The 21895-nt window shown below is 37.6% G+C and overlaps 1 protein-coding gene across 2 annotated transcripts in view; it reads right to left on the reverse strand.

The window, feature by feature from the left end:
• DOK6 (docking protein 6) overlaps positions 1 to 21895 on the reverse strand; it is a 253569-nt gene that overhangs the window by 46182 nt on the left and 185492 nt on the right. For both annotated transcript variants that reach the window (XM_032121098.1, XM_032121105.1), the window contains exon 6: positions 20407 to 20545. In XM_032121098.1, coding sequence (XP_031976989.1) covers positions 20407 to 20545 — 139 coding nt within the window. The remainder of the gene's footprint in view (positions 1 to 20406; positions 20546 to 21895) is intronic.

The following is a 21895-nucleotide window of genomic DNA, read 5'->3' on the forward strand; positions in this document are numbered from 1 at the left end:
ACATTGTTGATCAAGTGTAATTGACAATGACAGAATGCTTACTTCTACAAACTGCTGTTTGTAAAAATATTCCTGTGTTCAAAGAAAATTGAATAATACATTGACAGAAACCCATTTTCTCTAGAGAACATCTTATATGTTACATTGTGGGTGTTTCAGATAAAAAGCTTGAAGCCAAGGTGAAGAAAAGAGAAATAAAAACATCAATATAATCAATTGTTCCTATACTATTAGATAGCTCTTTGCTATATTAATAATTACAGGTTAAACTAGTATTTAAAGTACAGAGATCTACTGTTTCAGAATCCCTTTTCCCCAACTGTAAATGAAATTCTGGTAGTTAACAACGTTAAAACAAAACAAACAAACAATTTGTAAATCAGGGAAGATTTACAGAACTGTTTAACTTTCAAAAAATTAGACGCTCAGGTTCAAGACCTCTGGTGTTCCAGACCAGTGAAAGAGATCACACTCATAAGTTAGAGACTTTGTCCTAGATACCCTTCCTTTTTGTCTTTTTACTATGCCTCATTAAAAAACAACTGGTTTCTCCTCTGTGCTTTTTTGAAAAAGCTAATGCAAACAGAGAACTTTTCACTATAAGTAAATAACCTTTAAATTTTCTTCTTTTCTCAAAGCAGGTGGACCATCTTGCACAGATTTATTACTGTCCTTAATTTAACAGACATGTAACAGTAAAAAATATATTTAAAAATTATTTCACCTATCTCAGTATAAGGACAGGAAGACAAACTGAGAGAACTGGGGTTCAGACTGGAGAAGTTCAGGGAGAAAGTTTCATGGAGACCTTATTGCAACCTTTCGGTACTTTACTGGGGCGTATAAGAAAGATGAAGCAGACTTTTTAGTAGGGCCTGTTGTAACAGGACAAGCAGTAAGGGTTTTAATTGAAAAGAAGGTAAATTTAAATTGGACATGAGGAAAGAATTTTTTATGATGGGGGTGGTAAAACACTGCCATTGGTTGCCCAGACAGGTGGTGGATGCCTCGTCCCTGAACACATTCAAGGTCAGGGACTGGGCTCTGAGCAACCTGGTCTAGTTGAACATGTCCCTTCTCATTGCAGGGAGGTTGGACTAGATGGCCATTAAAGGTCCCTTCCAACCCAAAGCATTCTCTGATTTCACTGAGGATTGTTTTGCTATGTTGCATCTATGTACCAGTCTTAACAAAGGAAAGCAAAGCAGTATACCAAATTGAACATGCATCTAGAATGACTTGGCTGCAGATATTTCTCAAGTCTGATGAGACTTCAGGAAATAAAAAACCATAATCTAGACTTTTTCTCCCAGTTTACGAGAGAGAAAGTGATAACAGAATTAGAACTTAGGTGAAAAGTAGAAACGCATACATCAAAACCACATTAACTCAGGGAATTTTGTGGTGGGAATATAAAAACCCCAAACATCACTGAAACATTTTTGTTATCTGACATGAAACACCTAGTAGTTATACTTCATCCATTTCCTCCAGAATCTGTCTGATAAAATACCTTTCACACAGTAAACATTACATTTCTTTCCTGTATCCAAATCCAATGTCCAAAGCCAAAATATCCAAAATATTGAGTCATATGAAGCCTTTGCTTTGCTAGCGACAACTTTATTATTCTTACAGGTCTATTTGATTAAAATAGAAATGAAAGAAAAAGTCTATTAATGTGTCACTGTAAGAAGTTTCCCAGATTTTTCATTATTGTTCTTCCATGAAAGGCTTAAGGACTAAATTTTCTTTTAATTCCCATGGGCCATCTCCATTCACTTCAATAGATTTGTTACTCTGATATCAATAATGAATACAATTCCAAGAATGGAGCCTGTTAACTGTATTAGGGTTCTGAGCTTTGATCTTTTTAGCATATTATTTTCTCTCCTTTTTTTTGTCATTAAAAAGTCAAAACACTGAAGGTGATAGAAAATACATTTGGCTTGAGGAGACGAACTGAACAATTTATAGTTCATTCCAGTTTTTTTTAGTCTACAATAAGGACAGTTTGGTTTTTACAGATATGCTCTGAAAATAGGTTAGTTTATTATGGATAAAACCCTCTGTCTCATTTCAAGTTCTCATTAGTGTCTTTAAACAAATAGCAAGACAACTAGGTCACAGAAGACTAGCGAGAGTTGTAGTCTAGAAATATGAATTGAATACTATGATATAGATTTTTTTCTTTCTAACTCTAAAGAAGGTTATTTTGTGTGTTATGCCTTGAAGAGAAAGAAATTAAGAAAGAGAATGAGATTAAGAAATATATTTCACTTCTCAAGTGTCAATTATCTGACACAGACTCACTTCACTGGTACCCACAGTAAAAAATTACTAAAGCTTAAGAATCACACAGTCTAGTAGGTAGCATCAGCTCAGATATCCCCTGAGTCAGAGAACAAGCAGGAGAAAAGGTTTTGGGTTTTTTAAAATGAGTTTTCTCATTTTCTCATCATGACCAAGAAAAGGGTATCTTTCTCTTTTTTGCAAAAGCAGCAACTGTTGTCCCATGTTCAACTTGTATACTATGACACATAGATCTATTTTACAAAAACCAGTTCTCATTCAGTACTGTAAAGCAGACTGTTCCTTCTTAAGCACAGGTTTGCCAGTGTTTCTGTTGAAATCAATTCTTCTGCTCCAAACAATTTTCCAATTTGTCATTTTGAATTCTGTCTCTTCACTGATCCACTTCCACATTGTTATAAATGTAAGATCTGGAAGTATAATAACTAGACTGAGCCTTGATCCTTCTTTGAAAATATTTAATAAAACTGGATGCAGGATATAGTCCTATGAAATTCTAGTGAGAAAATTCTTTCCTTTGGTGATGTGTTACTAATATTCTTTGGTTATAATTTCTCTATAGCCTTTTATTCACAATCACTTAGGTTGCTTAGAATATAGTTATTTGTTACTTGGACTGCGTTCATTACTTAAAGGTGTTTACTATTACTATAAACATTTATAAGTATCAGCATACTATTTATTTGCTAGGCACTGCTTTATACCTATTTTCACGTTTTTATCCAGCTTGCTGTTCCTGACAGAATACATAACATTGGCAAAACCCACACCAATATATGACCTCACAAGTCTTCTGAAAAAACTTATAGAAAAGCTATCTGTAAAAGTAATTTCAGTAGTTTCAGCCTTGATAATATATTTCTAGCATTAAGGTTTTCAGTAGCAATTCCAACGTTGCTATTACCTTTTGGAGAGTTACTTAACCAATTATGGACAAAAAAAAAAAAAAAAAGTAACACTACTTTGTGGTGCCAGGGTGGATGATGATTATCCTTTAGTGGTGGAATAATATTGTGAATGAATAATAAAGCAATGGTGGAAGAAAAGCATTTTGAAGGGAGATTCAAAGGGACTGATTGTTTTTTAATATTTTCCTTGGTCACACTACAAAGAGAGAACTGGGATGCTTTGCTCCTTTTCTGGAGGAAGTGCGTTGGGTTTTTTCTTTTATTTTTTCTTATTTCCTCTAAAAGAAGCTCATAATAGATCAGTGTTGTCTGACAGAAGGGATTAATGTTGGGAGGAAAATTAGATGGATTTTACAGCACATTGGGATTATACTTGTTGAACATCAGTAAGGTGTGTGTCCTCACCCACAGCTATCACGAAATCGGGGGTTTGCTCCTTTTTGTGAAAGAAGTTTCCTGGAAACTATAATAATTAGTGTGAGGGTAGAAGCTCAGATTCTTACATCTTTCAAAGGTTTGAGCCATTTTATTACACATAAACAAATACTTTATCCATTTTTCATTTCATAAAACCATTCACTAATAACATGGGAGATAATGCCAGCATGGACAGAGCTGAGAATATTTCAAGCCTGACTATACAGCAGGTCTTAGTGGAAACAAACACAAATGTGCTAATTTCTCCTATCTCTATGACAGAGAATCCAGTATTGCACAGAAATTATTTGCAGATATTGACTGTCCTTTCTGTTGCCATGAAATAGGAGCCAGGTATGTATGCTTGCAGCCCAGAATGCCAACCGTACCTAAGCCAGCAGGTCGAGGGAAGTGATTCTCCCTCTCTATTCTGTTCTTGTGAGAGCCCATGTGGAGCACTGCATCCAGCTCTGAGGGCCACAGCACAAGAAAGACAGGGACCTGTTAGAGCACGTACAGAGGGAGCCATGAAAATGATCTCCTGTGAAGACAGGCTGAGAGAGATGGGGTTGTTCAGCCTGGAAAAGGGAAGGCTTCATCCTATCAGTGTTTGTAAATACCTGACAGAGAGTGCAAAGAAGACAGAATCAGGCTCTTTACAGTGGTGCCCGGTGAAAGGACCAAAGGCAATGTGCACAAACTGAAACACAGGAGTTTCCCTCTGAACATCAGGAAACACTTTTACTCTGAGGTTGAATAAGCACTGGCACAGATTGCCCAGGAAGGTTGTGAAGTCTCTCACCTTGTAGATATTCAAAAGCCATGTGGACATGGTCCTGGACAACTAGCTTCGATGGCATGGCTTGAGTGATGGGGTTGGACAAGAGGTCCCTTCCACCCTCAACCAGTTTTTGATTGTCATCTCCAAAATTATAGAGAAGGTTTTACTGAATAGGGAGAGTCCCAGATCTTTCTTCTGAACAGTGTAAGGATAAGTAAGTTGAGGTGAAAAAGAATGAACTGAAATGCATTAGTTAGAGAGATCAAAGAAAGAAACCATCAACAAAGAGTTGTGTTCTTCATTTGGAGCAAGTGTTTTCTGAGGAATTCAGCCTGAGAGTTATGGGTGTTCCAGACAGGGCTCTTTCATGAGGTTTGTCAAGCCAAAGCTAAAAATAGCGAGGCTTGCTACCAGTACTGACGTACAAAGTCTCGTCCTCCATCCTCTGTCTGTTTTTCACTCTCCTTGCTCTGCTGAGTAGTCCTCTCTCCTACAAAGCTACTGAGTCTGACCTCAACCTGAAATGCTCTGGCAAAATCTTCAAAGTATGAGATTTTTTTCATGGAATTACTTGCCAAAAGATATGACATATCTTAAAGAGGTGTTTGGGACACTTGAAGTCCCAGTATTTTACTTGAGAGTAATTTAAGGACAGCCTTTCTGACTTCATAGAAGTTTGCTTTAGAACTGGTGTAGTAGAAGCCATGGTATGAAAAATGCCTCTCGGTGGAGAACAGACTTGAAAAGCTCTCTCTAGCATGTGGCAAGAAAGGTGAAATATGGATGGACACAGACTGTCCCCAGTTGGGAGAACCCCACTTGAATAAGTTTGGGGCTGAAAAATTGGATTTCTAAAAAAATGCTACAATCTGTATTCACTGTTCACTGCACAGTTATTTGACTTTCATTATTTCTGATAAAGCAAATGACTTGGACCTCATGAGATTTCTTAAGAAGTTTTTCTTCTATTGTCTAAAACACATCAGTGGTTTCCAATTACACATACTTGTGGAAATCACATTTCTTTTAGCTTCTTCATTTCAGTATACAGAAATTGCTGACCAATGAACTTCAATAAAATAAGAGGAAAACAATTTTCTGAATACTTTCTGAAACAATAATCATCAGTAACTTTTAATGAATATTCCTCATTAAGCTTATCAGTGTGTGTTTCCAGTATTCCTTAACACACATAGTCTGGCTGACCTCTACTTTCTGACATTTTCAGAATTTAGTTTTATATGTCATACAAAGACATTTCAATTAAAAACAAGAAATAACAAACCTAGAATACATTAAAATTACTATCATGTAGTAAAGTCTTCTCAGATGACTCTTCAATATCTTCCCAAAGAACACATTTCCTTCCTTTTAACTAGTTACTTTTAGACATTTAAAATTCATCTTGAAACATACTGGGGCTAGTTATATATAGCTTTGAAACATACTGTATTTTTTTTTTTTTTGGGGGGGGGGTGTGGTAGGTATATGCCAGCACATATTAATACACAAACGAACACATTAATTTAAGACAATTTATTACTAATTAATTAAATATGTACTTCAGTAGCTCCATTGCCTTTAATGAGTTTTTACAGATTTAAAATCAACTGAGAAAATGGTATATAAAAAGAAACGGCTATTCTTTTCTACTGTGTGTGCTCACACACAGGGATCTCATCATGATCATGTATATAGATAGATACAGCCAGAGCATTCTTGACATTGTTCTTTTAAAATTGAAATAAGCAATCATTAAAAAGCAATGCCTACGCTTCTTAAAAAATATACCTTATGTATATTTGGAAATATTTGGGGTTTTGTGGCCCAGAAACAACTTGTAGTGAGAGACATGATTCTCTGAATCGCAATTCAAATTTCTGCATATAAAAGAAGCTTGTGAAATTTTTGCTTCCTTACTGATGCCTATTTACTAATACAGCAGAAGTAGCTGCAAATCAGGAATTCAGTTTGGAAAGGTGGGAGACAGATAAGTATTCATAGATTGCTTTATCTTTCCATATACTTGCATCAACCCAATAAATCCTACCATTAGCAATCTTCCTTCACCTAATTTCATTTTCAGACTAAAACCAGGTGGGTTTTTTTCTGCTGGCAAAAGTTGTTCGGCACAATAGAAATTGTACATACATGACTACATGCCATGTAACTCAAACCTTTTTAAATCCATAGTTGCTAGTTAATGAAACAATCCTTTGCCTGTTTCAGCTTCACAAAACAAAGGAAATAGAATTATACATGTTGCCATGGAAATCTGTAACTCCATTGCTTTTTCTTCTTCATGTAATACAAAATGTATGTAAAGGTCATCACTAAACAATATGTGGGAGCACATCACAGAAATGCCATCATTTTACAAAGGATTTTACAAAATCTCTCAGGTAGCAGCAATTGCAACTTTTACCACTATATTCTACAAGGAAATGATTAAGAATAATCAAGAGAAGAACCTTTGCTGATTTATCAATGGATTTTGCATCACAAAGACTGTAGAGATATGCATTCAACAGCCAGTCATACGAATCCATATGAATCTTGCCTGGCAGCTGCCTTTACAGAAATGGATTCTGACAGACTGAATATGCTATGAGACTAGCAGCTTTTACCCTGAGACAGTCATTAAAAACAGAGAGATGGATGCTTCTGCCATAGCATGTAAAATCTTCATTAATTCCATGCTGCTGAATGCTGTAAAACTGAAACATTTTTGAAAAACCTATTCCTGCAGAGATGGAACAGTATGCCATTACATTTAACATCTTCATCACCAATGTGGGCAGTGGGACAGAATCGACTCTTAGCAAATTTGGGGATGACATCAAACCAGGGGGGATAGTCAAACACCCAGACAGCAGGGCTTCTGTTCAGAGGGATTTCATCAAAGCAGAGGAAAAGGCTGACAGGACTGTCTTGAAGTTCAGCAATGACTGGTATCAATGCTGCAACTGGGCCAAGGCAACTCTGCACACAAGTACAGTCTGGGGACTGACTTGCTAGCTAAAAACTTTGCCAAAAGGAACTAACTGTCCTGGTGATAACATGAATGATCAGTTGTCAGAGACCGAAATATTATAATTTATGACTTAAACATTTTCTTGAAGGACTTTTAAAACTGTAAAGAACACTACCACAGCCTGGATGGGGCCCTGAGTGAGGCCTTACAGTGCTCACTGATGAAGATAAGATAAAGTAACAGCTCAGGGCTGGGGACATTTCAGAAAGCACAAGCTTAACACCTCCAAGGTGGAGACCACAGCCCCAGGGCTATCAGCTGCCAGGCTCAAACAGACCCCCTGCACCAAAGGGTGGGGGGAGGAGAGGCTTTGGGTATCTTGGAAAGGCCTCTGGTCAGAGGTGCAGTGACCGCCCATCCTCCACTGTGCAGAGGAGCCCAGCTGAGGGGTCCTCACCAGGGTGGGGAGAAGCTTATCCACAGCAGGAGGGGGTGACATGGCCCATCACAGGGGCCCCCCTCAAAGGGGTCCCCAGACCCTGCACCAGAGCACCAGAGATGATGCAACAGACCCTCAGTGTTGCAAGGGACAGTGTTAAGCCAGCCCCTGCAAGGAGAGACGTGCGTGTTCCCACCTGGCCCAAAGCGTATATTAATCCACAGGATTCTGTACTCTTTGGTGTGTGGTGTGGTGGCGTGTGGGGGCGTGGCCACGGTGGTGATGGGAGACCCTCACCACCAGCAGACCAGATGGAGTGGAGCAATGAGACATCGTTGGGACCCTCAGATGGGTGATATGCTTCCACCTGACCCCTGTCACCTCTCCCTGTTCCCCCACCCCCCACGCACATTTCTTTTTTCCATTTCTTTCTCTCTTTCTTTTCTCTTCCCTTCTCTTTGCCTCTTTTACTATTAAATAAAATACATCCATTTTTTAGCATCAACATCTAACCTCGATTGTTTTTTATCTAATTTCTGGGAATATTTTGAACCTTCTAAGTTCTTTCCGGTTTATGCTCAGAGACTTAGCTTGCTTTGCTTTTCTGGGTTTAAACCGGATCATAACACTAGTGTACGTGTGCAGTGACGGAGGCTAACGACACACTGGACCACATTAGCAAAACCATGGCCAGTAGAACCAGAGAAGTCACGCTTCCCCACTATTTGGCATTTGAGAAAACACATCTGGAAGTCTAGCTATGTTCACAAAGTAAATCGCCCAAGCACAGGGGGAATGTCAAAATGGAGAGAGCCTGGCAGAGAACCTCTAAAAAGCAGAATATGATCAGTGATGCTGGGTTAAGTGTCTAATGTTTATTCACCATGAGAAAGCAAAGGCTAAAAGAAATCTAACCCCATTTTTTTCTCTCTCTTATTAAAGACATGTTGCGAAGAAGACTGTTACCAGAAATACGCAGTGAAAGGACAAGAGTCAACAGGTCACAGGCTGTGGCAAGGGAAATTTGAGACAGACTTCAGGAAAAAATCCTTCACAGTGTGAACAGCCAAGTGCTGGAATAAGCACCATAATCTGCATCGCTGGGGGTGCTCAAAATGTGACTGGATAAGACCCTGGCTAACTTTATTTAGTTTTGATGCTATACCTGCTTTGAACACACAAGTAGGCGAGCTGACCACCCTTCCTATGCCAGTATTTCCAATTCTATATTCAACGGATTTGAAAATCTGAGAGCTAATGAGATGTGCTGTGACATTGAGTCAAACTGACATTTTGCTGACTGTAGTAGCTGCACATCTTTGTATAACACAGACACTGTGGTTAGTGAAATAATGTCAAATTATTACCAACAGCACAGGGTCTATAATCTGTACTACTGCCTAACAATTCTCCTCAGCCAGATTCCTGCACAGCTGATAAATGAAAATTCTTAGCATGCCTGGCATCATTTGAGACATCAGTAGCGTAAGAACATAACCAATACCCTGTCCGGGTAGACTTTGATAAATGCATATTAAAAGACTGCATGTACTTGGAAAAGTTTCTGTATGTCAGATACAGCTTTTTTAGGTACTCAGAATCTGTTGTCTTCAGTCTAAACATAATCAGAGAGATTAGAAATAATTTTCATGCTAAAATCCCTGTCATCTTTATAAAAAGAAATAGAAGCGGAGAAAAAATGCAAAATGAAGACATAGGGTGAAACTCACCTAATTTTTGTCTCACCAACAAGTACCTGATGAGCCAAAGCACAAAAAGCACAGGAAGGAATTACAAAGTGACTTTAGGGCTGTTATGAGAATTTTTGATCTCTTCTCAGATTATTACTTTTTATAATTCTCCTATTCTCTGGAAAGCACTGTGCCCCTCTGTAAATCATTGATAAAGAAGTTTCTTATTAATCAGAGAGAAAGCCTTAACTATTCCCTTGAGTGATATAAAGAATTCCTAAACAGAGTTACTGCAACAGAGGGAGGCCTTCTTGACAGGAGACACAAAATGATGCTATAATTCAAAAGACTGATGAAAAGCATGTGAAAAATACCTTTTTCAGAAGTTAATTCTTTGGTGAATAAGCACCTGACTGTGATTCAGGATTTGTTTTGTTATTGTTTTGTTTTTGTGCCATGCCTAGCATACAGCTGATTACTCTATGACCTTGGGCAATTCATACACAGCTGAGTTTGGCCTTAATTATTTCTGTGCCTCATTTTACTCATTACTATTAATATTATAATAATACCTGTCTCCTGAGAGCATGGGATAACTTCATCAGCTATTATTTTTGCTAATAATAATAGAAGCTCTATAGTTACTTCATTTTATCAGAAACAGTTTTCTGAAAGCAGCAGATTTGAGATTAATACTAAATTAAGCCCCCTGGTGAGGTGGTTTGAGGATTATTTTTTAGTAATACTTAAGTCAGCATAACCTGCTTCTCTGTTGAGAGAGTTCAATGACATGAACCTACCAGCATAGTTATACAACCAAGTTTGCTTGAAGTCACACAATACAAAAGAAAACTTCCATATGAAATGCTTCTCTGAGGTTAGTTAAGGGGAGGGCTGGGCTTCAGTCAGACATGCAACAACCACCACATAATTACAGCAGCCATTCCTAATTTACAACTTATATCACCCACAGCTTTTAGAAAATAAGACTGCTAAACAAATTATCAATTTTGTTTAGGGAAAAGTTCTTTGGCTCTTCATTTTCTGCATTTCTGGAAACAAATATGGATTTCAGCCTGATAGTGCCTCTCCAGCTACTTTCTTAGCTCTGTAAACATGCAATATTTTGCAAAGCACAAGAAAAGTGAAAAAAAAATTACATATTTTCTCATGTCACCAACATTCAAAACCTTTTATATTCAAATGCAACTTCATAAAGTTGAAATAAATGATATCTGACTTTTAAGAAAAAGCTCTATAAAAAGTGAATGTAGATATGTAGACGTGTAGATAGGTGGCAACAGGGCTTTTTAAAGTGCTTACATGCTAAATTCTCAGGAAGGTTTGCATCTTTGGATACCTTACTATGAAAACATCTTTGCCCTGTTGCATTTAGAAAAGCTAACCAGACCGTAGTGACTTAAATAGAAACCGTCACAGTTCAGCCCAGCTGCATGCAAACATATAACTGAGGTGAAGAGAACAGGGAAAACAGTGTTCATAGGAGCCATGCATGCAGCTTCAGGATGGATTCATAGGATGGAGCAGGATTCATGCAGATAAAAAGTTGTATCATCTCAGTTGTGAGACACCTTTGCAAAGCTTTTAATACAAATTTTGGTTGAGCTCATAGTTTGTATTAGCAGGAAGGCAGATTTCAATCTGAGTCTTAGGTAGCATGATAGACAAAAAGTTAAAAGAACATGGTAACAGTATACAAATATTCCAGAATTTTTTAAAGAGAAGAGAAGGAGAGTAATTTCTAGGTAAAGATGTACATCCATGTTCTAAGGTACTTGGGTTTTAATCCATAGGAGAGATTTAGAGTACCTTTTTGCATTCAAGATCATCCAGCCCTATAGCTATGGATAAGAGAAATTTCAAAACTGTGTCAGACAAAGGAAGAACTGAATTTTTCCCACCATACTCTGAATGAAAACCCTCATGACTACTACCACTTTGAAAACATTCAAAACTCCAGGGCAAGTTTAGTTTCCAAATGGCAAAACAGCATTTAAATTACATCACCAGCTACCAAAATATTTGACACACTCTTATGTAAGGATTTCCCAGCTCTGCTCTCACACCTACCCACGCCACTTACCTACATACCCCACAAACCTTTATGTTGTCTGTAGTGTTTGTGACATGAGGAACAGCTCTGTCCCGCCCCCATCACTTTGTAGGAGCAGCTGCACAAACCCTTCGTTGCCATAGTAAAGACTTTCCCTATTCCATGGTTTCATTCAAACACACAGCAAAGATCCAGGAACACCAACCACCTACGGAGTTCCTTGGAGAATCTGGGCTTTACACCTCATCTTTACACCTCTTGTAGCCTGCAAGGTGCCATACAGGGGCACAATGAAACCCTGCAGTTCACAGAGGAAGAGAGGTAAAAAAGGTCCTGACTCGGTAAGGAAGGGATAAATGGGAGAGTCTAGTGGATGTGGGAGTTTGAATTTCATCGTGAGATGAGGTATTTTCTTTTAGAAAGTGAATGACACCTTCTGCATACTTTTTGAATGCTGCTGCAGCATTTGATTATGACTAATAGTCCCTGGAAAAATGAAATAAGTCTACATTCAAGACAATATTTTCTTTAAAATCAGAAAATAAAAGAGGTCCAGTTGAAAAAATGATGAACTATCACCCAGTCTGAATATCCATAAATTTCCTGCTTTCTTATAAAGCAGTGAATGTTGGAAACAGACTTGTGATGTAAGTTTAGGGATTACTTCATCCAGGTATACACAGTTTTCTGAGCCTAAAGGCTAACAATGAGTCTGGAAAAATTCTAAAAAAATTCTCATAGAAATCAGAGTAAAGAAAAATGTCATTATACACTTAATGAACCAAGAACCATATGGAAAATTATGCTACTTGTGGGAATTTGGTTTACAAAACTAAAACTCAAAAGTACACAGATTCTGACTTATGTGAAAAAAACCCAAAACAAACTCAAAATTCTTGGTGTTGTTGATCTTGGCAAAATTTATAGCCACAGACAGATTGACCACTGGAGTGTTCCACTGTGTCAGGGGAGGCTTAGACTGGACTCTAGAGAGCATTTCTTTTCCGGGAGAATGGTCAAACACTGGAGCAGACTTCCTAGAGAGGCAGTCTGTGCCTCAAGGTGGTCAGTGTTTAACAGGCATTTGGACAATGCCCTCAAAATTGTGCTTTAACTTTTGGTCAGCCCTGAAGTGATCAGGCAGTTTGACTATATGACCACTGTAGATCCTTTCCAATAGAAATATCCTATCCTATCCTATCCTATCCTATCCTATTACAGAAATAAACTTCACAACACCCATGGCAAGCCAAGTAAGCAATTCGCCAGCTCTGTATTGCAATAAAGCAGCTAGGTTTTTACAGGGTTATAAAATTTCTAGACACACATTATACAGCAACACCACACATAGTTTCAGACAGGAAGTATGGAACAATATTGAGCTAAGTATGTATGACTAACTGACCTGAGGCTATGCTTTAACTTGCATAAAGTACATGAGTTCATGAATCATCATATGTATTCAGAATCTCAGTACTTGATCTTATACATAATTTAGGAATAGAAGAAAACATACTAAGAGACCAATGTGTCATGATATGGGATCATCCATGGATGAACTGTAGAATTTTCTTCTCCTGTTTCTCCTTCAGGAACTGAGTCAACTCAAACACACTTAGGCAGAGTTACAACATAAAAGAGCTTTGTTATATTAAGTAAATTTGAGTGGTGAAATGTAGCCCAAAAGATATATAAAATGTATTTAGCTAAATATTTCGTGTATTCATTTGGTCAGCAGCACCCACTAGTATCTCTCAGAAATTCCCATACTTCACAACTTGAAATAGGAGGTGATAGGCGCACCATTGCAAAAAGACATCAATAACAGCTGTTAACCTGTCAAAGCTCTGAAGATGTAGTGGCAGAGGTAGGATACTTCAAACTGAAACTGTCATGTTAAAATTAAAATTGAGAATATTTAATGTGTTTGTTGATATTTGATCCTGTAATGTTTGATGAGTATGCGTTTAGGTTGTGACCAGGTTCAAAACACATGAAGATAAAGATAGTACAGACTTGTTTACAGAGCAAAGAAAAATTAAAAGTTCACTATTAAACTAACGCTGTTATTCCCTCCAGTCTCACAGTTGTTTTTATTTTCTTATTTTAAGACATGTTGTGGGTTAGCAAGCATTGTCCTGGAATGTCCTGGAAGTGATTTTCTTGCAAAGAGGTGCTTACAGCTTCCTCTATGACCTAACAGAACCTATCAACTGGCTAGTTTGAATACTGACAATTTTTTAAGCCACTTAAAATTTTGACATGGCTCTGTGGTCCACATTTAAGAATGGACAAACACCAGGAAAGGTCTCTCTTGCTTCCAGCTGGGGGACAGGTAACCTGAGGGGGGCCCGTACAGGGCCCAGTGAGCCCGGGCAGGGCCCTGCCAGGTCTGAGCTGGGACCTGCTCAGCCCAGGCTGGGCCGGGACACAGCCATCCTGGAGCCGTGCGGCCCTGTTCCACCCGCAGCCCCCCAACAGCCCTGTTACGTGCAGACAGCACGGCCCGGCTCCCCCACCCCCCCACTCCAGTGCAGCTGAAAATTCAGCTGAAGCTGCCCCGCTGCCCGGCAAAGATCATGTGACCAACAGCGATAAGCAAATTCCAGCTGCAGGGCTGGGTGAGATTAACCCTTTTAGTGGTGTAAGTTTCCTCCAGAACAGATGGAGCCTGCAGACATTAAGTAAAGAAGGAAGAGCTCAAATCCTGAGGGGGGAGAAAGAGGAGATGCTTAAAGCTGAAATTTGGTTGTGAAGCTATGGTGGTGATAGACTACGATATATCAGAGTACCTGTTGTAATTTCATGAAAGCATGGGGGGTTGGAGTGTTCAACTTGTACTTGTGAGGAAAAGCACCTGGGCTGGAATAAGCAAATGCTGAAGCAGCTGTAATCTGAGGAGAAGTTTGAACAGGGAGAGATGGAAGTGATGAGGACTTGCTCCAATCGGAAGGAGAAGACTTCTGTTCCTAGAGATGCTCCCAGAGATAGTCCTAGAGATGAAGATGATGAGGACCCTTTTGCTCCCAGGGAAGGGGGAGGGCCTCTATTCTTAGAGATGAAGATGCTCCCAGAGATGGGTGAAGAGAACCTTTGTTTCTGAACAGCTCAACCTTAAGATGGTACCCCAATAGCTCAAGATTGGACCCTCGAAAGCAGTTGTGGGAAAAGCTGCAAGTCGGGGGAAGGGACTCTCACATGCAAGTAGAGAACCAACTTGGGCAGCTGTCTCGCTGTGATACTGAAGCCATGAGAGGACCTCTTGTGGAGATGTCTCCATAGCATGAGCAAGAGAGACTCCTCTACCTAAGTGAACTGAGCAAGGTTATTATGGAAGTGGTAACCTGACTGAAAATCTCAAGGGTTGTCTTTTTACAGTGGGATAAGGGGGAAAGGTGGGGGGAGGAGAAGTGTTCTGAAGGTGTGGTCTGACTTTTTTTTCCTTCCTTTTAGGTCTGTTAATAAACTTCTTTATATTCTTTTAAGTTTTGTGCCTGCTTTGCTTTCTCCGAATTCTTATCTCACAGAAGGTAAATAGTAATGAGTACTTTGGACCAAACCACTACACTAAATTGGTGTTTCTGCCCGGTTTCAAAGTGAACCCGCTACAAATTTACATTAATATTTTTAATTCTATTTACATTCTTATTAATACTCTGTCTGACAATACTGTAATTTATATTTATCCTCAGACCGCTTTTATGAAATGCCTTCTTCATTCTGTTCCATATAAGAAAAATGACTCCCAGGCTTATTTTTTAACCACCTTCCTATTCAACCTCTCCTTAACCCCAGTTACATAGCCTGATATTTGTATTCTTTGGTATGTTCATTATTTCCCTCCTAATAATGTCTTTTAAAGAAATAATACATAGAAACTCTTTGATACTATGTTCTTTTTTTTTTTTAATGACAGAAATCTATCATGATGACTCTTTCATTTATATTAAGTTGAATTTTAAAGACAAGACTTGTAAATAATGAGAATAGAAATATACAGAGGCAGTGTTTCATAGAGGTGTTTATCTCCCAGGAAATGTTAAAAAGATCACAATCTAAAATGGCTTTTAGCTCTGCTGTCTAAAGTAAAACAAATGTTATAGAAAACTTCCAGTAATAATAAGTTATGAAACTTGAGCCATTATAATTTATTCCTGCATTTATACTTCAGTTTTACTAATGTTTGATTAAGTTCAGCTGGCTAACATCAATTATAGTGCTATCTTATTTAGGCTTATTTTTTTGCACATTGTAAATTTTTATTCTTTTGAGATTACATAGTAAGTTTTTACTGGCAGCTCTTGAAAGAAGTAATTTATAGGGCTAAAAAGGTATAAGTATTTCCTCAGACTTCCTCCCTCATATGGGTAGTCATAACATAGGAAATCTACAGCTCTTAACCTCCCATTTTCTACACTTGAACAACTGTGAGGGCAGAAGCTACATCAGGAGTGTTTTCAATGGAAGTTGAGTGGCAGAGGATCAAAGCTGGCATTAGAGAGGAAAATCAGAGATTAAAATTCCAGTGCTATGTTATCCTGGTGTAGAGGTTAGATAGATGAGGGCTGCTAAGAACAACTGTTCATATGCTCGTGTAAAAAACCATCTGAATACAGACTCTTTAAAAAAGGATCACCAAACCCAACATCATCTCCTGATGGCAAGGAGGAGGATACTCAGTGTTCTTGTAGACAAAGCATTTATGGAGGATGAATTATTCTTTTTCTTTCTCTCCTCAGGACAGGACAACTGAGAAGATCTAATGGTTCACTGCTGCCTCTGTAAACCAATTCAGTTCAGTAAACCTGCAGAAGCCTGCTCCTTTTAGGTAGTTTTTGGGGTTTTTTTGGCCAAACTACCAAACTGAATTGGCTCAGTCAGATAAGAGAAAGGAAGTGAAAAGAGCTTGCAGTCCAGTCTGGGGACAGGGAAGAGATAGAGCTGGCTGTTAGACACCCAAACATGCATCTTCCATGCTCAGCATCAGGCTACAGCCAGTGGGGGGATACAGGCCATTCCTGAGGCTAATACTTTTTTTTTGCACAGTAATTTCAAGATTAATAATCCAACCAGACTTCTAAATACTACACAGGAAAAAACAAACAAACAAAGAAAGGGTCAGAGGGCAGAGAGGGGGAGGGAGAGAGGAAAAACCAAGAGGTTTGTTCAGGTGAAAAAAGGAAAGTTGCTGACACTCTCATGTGGATAACACACAAAATAAAAGCATGTAAATAGAAAGACTGTCATTGTTCTTTTTAACTTGTTATCTTGAAACTAAAAGCACTAAAGACCACTGCAATATTGCCCTCTCTCCCACAAAACAACTACAAAACAGAATTATCATCGCTATTACAGTGATCCATCAAAAAAGCAAAGACTGAAAAAAGTGAATATTCAGGTAACAATTTCCCTGAACAGAATTTCAATTTAAGTACTAGCATTGGCCCAAACTTGCTATTGTCCCAAACAAAGCAAGCATAAAACACTATCACTCTGCCAGCGCAACATTTCAAATTCAATCAAGAAAACCACCTGAGCTAAATTAGATCAGTGTCCACTTTGCTGAATTTTTTAAATAAAATCCAGTCTGCTTTGATCTCAGTAAAACTAATAACCGGCTCGAATCCACACCTATGCCAGTGACTACTGATCTCATATTTCAGGTCTTTCTTCCAGTGTTACAATTCAAAAGGAAAATAGGCAGAAGATGAAAGTGTGCACATGATTGCCTTCTTAAACTGACTGGGCTTCTGCTTGAGGTGTCCAAGAGACAGATTTGGTACTGTACAAGCTGCCACAGAACATTTTTGCTTCCAGTCCCTGCACCTTCAAAGGCAATGGGAAGAATTAGTTTCCTTCTCATGTCTGTCTCTTATTAACATAGTTATCCAACATGTTACTTGGCCTGAGCAAAAGATTTTTTAGCATAAAAATGAATTTATTGTTCAGCATTGTGGAAAATAATTTTTGTGTGCAGGTACCTCCATAAATGGGGTAAACGTGTCTGCAATACTTTTATCTGACAACTCTCTGGCGGCAGTAACTAATTTTATCTTTTTTCTTTACCAGAATTTGTTTCTGGCTTCTTTTTTTTGGTGTGTTTTGTACTTAGTTTTTTTTGCTATTTTCGTATTATCAAGATGATGTACTTTCATATTTACTATGAAAGGTAATCATAATCTGTATAGTTCATCAAGGTTGCTCTGGTAGAAAAATTCACTTTAATTTGTTTTATAAGCTGTATTCACTTCTTATACTAGATTCTAACCTATTATAATCTGGTAAAAACTAAATGAAACTTCAGTGTATTCATTACTTAAAATATGTTAACATTTAGGATAGAACACAAATATACACAAGAGTCCTTTCTAATAAATGACTTCTAACGATCGGAAGGAAGAAGTAATGATTACTGTTGCATATATTTTCTTTTTCTTATAGATAATGGATATAGCAATTCACATAATATATAATGGATATAGCATTCATATAATAATAATGGATATAGCATTCATCTTTCTTTACTTTTAAGAAATTCTTTCATTTTCATATATATATATACATACATATATATATATATATATATAAGATTTAATTCAACACTGTTAAAACTTGAGCTGTTCATTACAGAAAGGGTCAGGAAACAGCAAAAGCCCCCAAGTATAGATCTATAGATAAAAAAATCAAATGTCAAGCTTTGAGAAGACCTGAAAGACATTTATGACCTCTAAATCCCTGATTTAAGATATTCTTTTGCTTGTATTTAAATTTCCAATCTTATGGAAAAAATACATATAGGTATTTGGTGAAACTGTTGGAATTAGATGCAATTATATTTGAGAAATGCTATATAATATGTACTTAGTCTATTTGGTATCTTTAGATTTTGTTTCTAATATGAATTAAACTCAGATGTCGCAGATGACACATGTTCAGCATCTCACCAGCTCAGAGCAGCAGAGTTTCGAAATCCAAACTAACATTAGTTTATTAGTTGAACCATAAAATCAACAGGTTTTTCAGCCTCTTTTACACAGCCCACAGCAGCCTATGGGGGCCTCTACTGATCTCCTTGTGCAGATCAGAGAGCAGCCTCATCCAGGAGACAAGTACATCACATCATACACGGCGTGGCTGATGAGTCATTTCTATTTCTCAGCCTGCTCTCGCTCAGAATTTGATATTACAGACCATATGGCCACAGCCTTCATAAATGTGGTTTCAAGGAAGTCATCTGATGGCAGAATGGAAATGGCTTTACAAAGCAGCAAAGCTGCTAATTGGCAGGTGGAAGAGCTGAAAGTGATGGTTCTGTAAAAGGAAAATCCTGTATGATCCTGGTCTGAGCATTTATTATGGCAGCAGGAAAATGTTCTAATTTCTGTTACTGGTGTAGACACTTTAAAAGCAAGCACATTATAAAACAATGATGCTTTTTTCCTGTTTTTTTCCTATTATTCAACCACTTTTTGCCCAGCAGAATGCAGTGGTTTTTTGCCAGCAGTTCTACTGTACATAGACTTCCAATTATTCTACCTTGTGTTGGACTTTCCAGCAATTGCTCCTTATTAATCTTCATTGCAAACTCTCCTCTTCCTGCATTTCCTCTGCAAAGTTTGTGCATCTCAACTATTATGCAAAGGTTCCTACTTTGTGTAGTTTTATGGAAAAATCCATCTTCCTTTTTTTCATAAACCACAAAAAAAGGGCCATTTTAATGGCTTCCCAATTCAGATTCTCATAAAGGACATGCAAAGTCTGAGAGGAACATTCAACATAGCAGACTTTTGACATGGAAATATAAGTCTTTTTCTAGTTTATTTTTCAGTGAATAAGGAAAATTGTATCTCTGTCCACGGCAGGGGACGTTGGAACTAGATGATCTTTAAGGTTCAGTTCCATCCCTTAACATTGTCTGATTCTCCAGTATCTGAGGAGTAATTAAGAACAGTTGAATATTGGGGTCTCAGGTTGCTCCTTGCAAGACCCTTTGTCTCAGGAGAGTGAGAAAGATATTTTGACATTTGGTGGAGCATGGGGAATAGATGCATGTAAGTCATGTTTACATGACTGTAGGCATGTACACTATGGATGAGGAAAGGAAGGAAATGCCACAGTTAACCTAAAATCTCTGTCTAGGGAAGAAGATATGCAGAGAATCATGGTCATCTCAGAAGAAAAGCATGCAGACTAGGTTCCCTGATCTGCAAGTCAGCTTTCCAGAACAATCATTAAAGACCATCTCTACTTCTAAGAATGCAGGGTAAACATTTTACTTGCTGTCTTAAAAGAACTCCAAATCTTTCAATAGTAGTCACTTAAACACAGCTTGTGCAAACTGGAAATTCTGAACTAAAAATACTAAAATAGTTCTTTTTGAACTGATATTGCATTGCTACTTATAGTGTAGAAAAAGTAATTTCTTTCAGGGGTTAAGAAAAACAGAACATGTCACCTAGAAGTGTTTATACTGGAGTTTTTTTCCACCTTTGAGGCCATGAGAAGCAATTAAAACTCATTCATCAGTAGTCAACACATAAGCTAAAGGTTTAATCTCTGAGTAACAGAGCCTGAATTTCAGAGAAGGTGACCATGGATCTCATGTCTAATGGTATCCACCATTCCAAAAAGTCCCCTACAAAAGATCATTCTGCAGCACGCACTGAGGATCCCTGACCATGAAAATACATAAATCTGAGTCTGTTTTGTCTTAGCCACACAGCTGATACCATCGTTACAGTTGGATCCACCAAATTTGGTTTATTACCAATTTTTATAAGTTTAAATACTTTTGGTGAAAGGACCTTACCCTTGCCTTCTGCTCCATTTCCATCATTAATCTTTCATGCTGCTCTGCTATTGCCAGTGTTGCGGAATGGACCTTCTGATATATCATTTCTCCTTCCCGTGTTTGAAAGGTGAACAGCCCTTCTCCTGTGTCACACATCCTGCAGAGAGATTTAAGCAGAATGGAAAGAAAAAAAAAAAAGCACTGTGTAATTTTATCTAACTATTATAAGAAGTGCATACCTTACAGCAGCAAATGCCAACTTTAGAGATGTAGTTAAACTCTGAATTTCCAAACATCTGCAGTTATTTTTACCATCAGAGAGAGACATATTCCAAGAGATGGGCAGAACTTCATTAACATATTTTTTTAAATTCCGTTTTAATCAACATCTGGATAGTTAAAAATAAGCTTTACCATGAAATAAGAACTTGAGGTAATAGAGTCAGTTATTTCTGCCATTTTTTCCTAATGTCTGCACCAGTAAGTGGGAGCTAAATTTAAGTCTTTTAACCTGTTGATGCCAGAAATACATAGTACATCATGACTTTGAAAATCTGACATTTTAAGAGAACACTGAGCAATTAAAAATGCTATTATGGTTAATCACTACAGAGAAGTACTGAAAGACAGCATTAAAAGGGTTAAATTATTACTACCTCTGTCAGTACATTTTTGTGAGGCAGCATCCAAAGCTATCCTGATAATTAGAAAAGCCATTCAGTCTATTTGAGAATAGGAACAGTTTCTGTTGTAAAAGAAGATTAAATAATGAAAAAACCTCCAGAAATAAAATTTACTTTCTTCTTTTGAGAGAGCCGCTGCTGTTATCCTTATCTGTGATATCAGTGAGGCATTGTTCTGAGGAAGAAGAGTGGTACGTAGTAAATACAGTGACAAAAAGGTCTGGGAAACACAGGAAATAGGAGTAGGAAACAATGTTAGATTGCTGTGTGACCGTTACTTGGAGGATGTACATGCTGTTAAACAGTGGCGCAATTCAATGTATTTATATTAGTAGTTCCATTATATCATCAGTATCTGATTTATGTATTTTTTATAGACTTCTTGCAGTTTTAGAAACGGAATTTCAAAAATCCTTTTTATTTGGTCTGATACCTCCTGTAAAGATTTTCAGTTATTGGTGACAGAAAGTTTTTGACTTGAGTCACTGATGCATAACATGCATCAACAATAGAGAGATTTTGATTTGCCTTAAAATACCATACTCCTTTAATATTTTGGATGTTTACATTATTTTTAAGGAAATCAAATTTTGTTAATATCCCAGTATCTTCAGCATGATCCCAGAAAGCCCAAAACATACAGAATTTTAAAAATTTTAGAAAAATGTGTCCCAAATTGTTCAACATTCAAATGGGTTTTAAAATATCGATATCTTTAGAATTTGCATCCCAGATTCTGTATGATTATTCACGAATTAAATTTTACAAAAAAAATTCCCATCAAATGAACATATCTATACTATTTTACTTAAATAATAATTTAA

This window comes from Corvus moneduloides, chromosome 1, assembly GCF_009650955.1.
Source record: "Corvus moneduloides isolate bCorMon1 chromosome 1, bCorMon1.pri, whole genome shotgun sequence".
NCBI classification, from domain to species: Eukaryota; Metazoa; Chordata; class Aves; order Passeriformes; family Corvidae; genus Corvus; species Corvus moneduloides.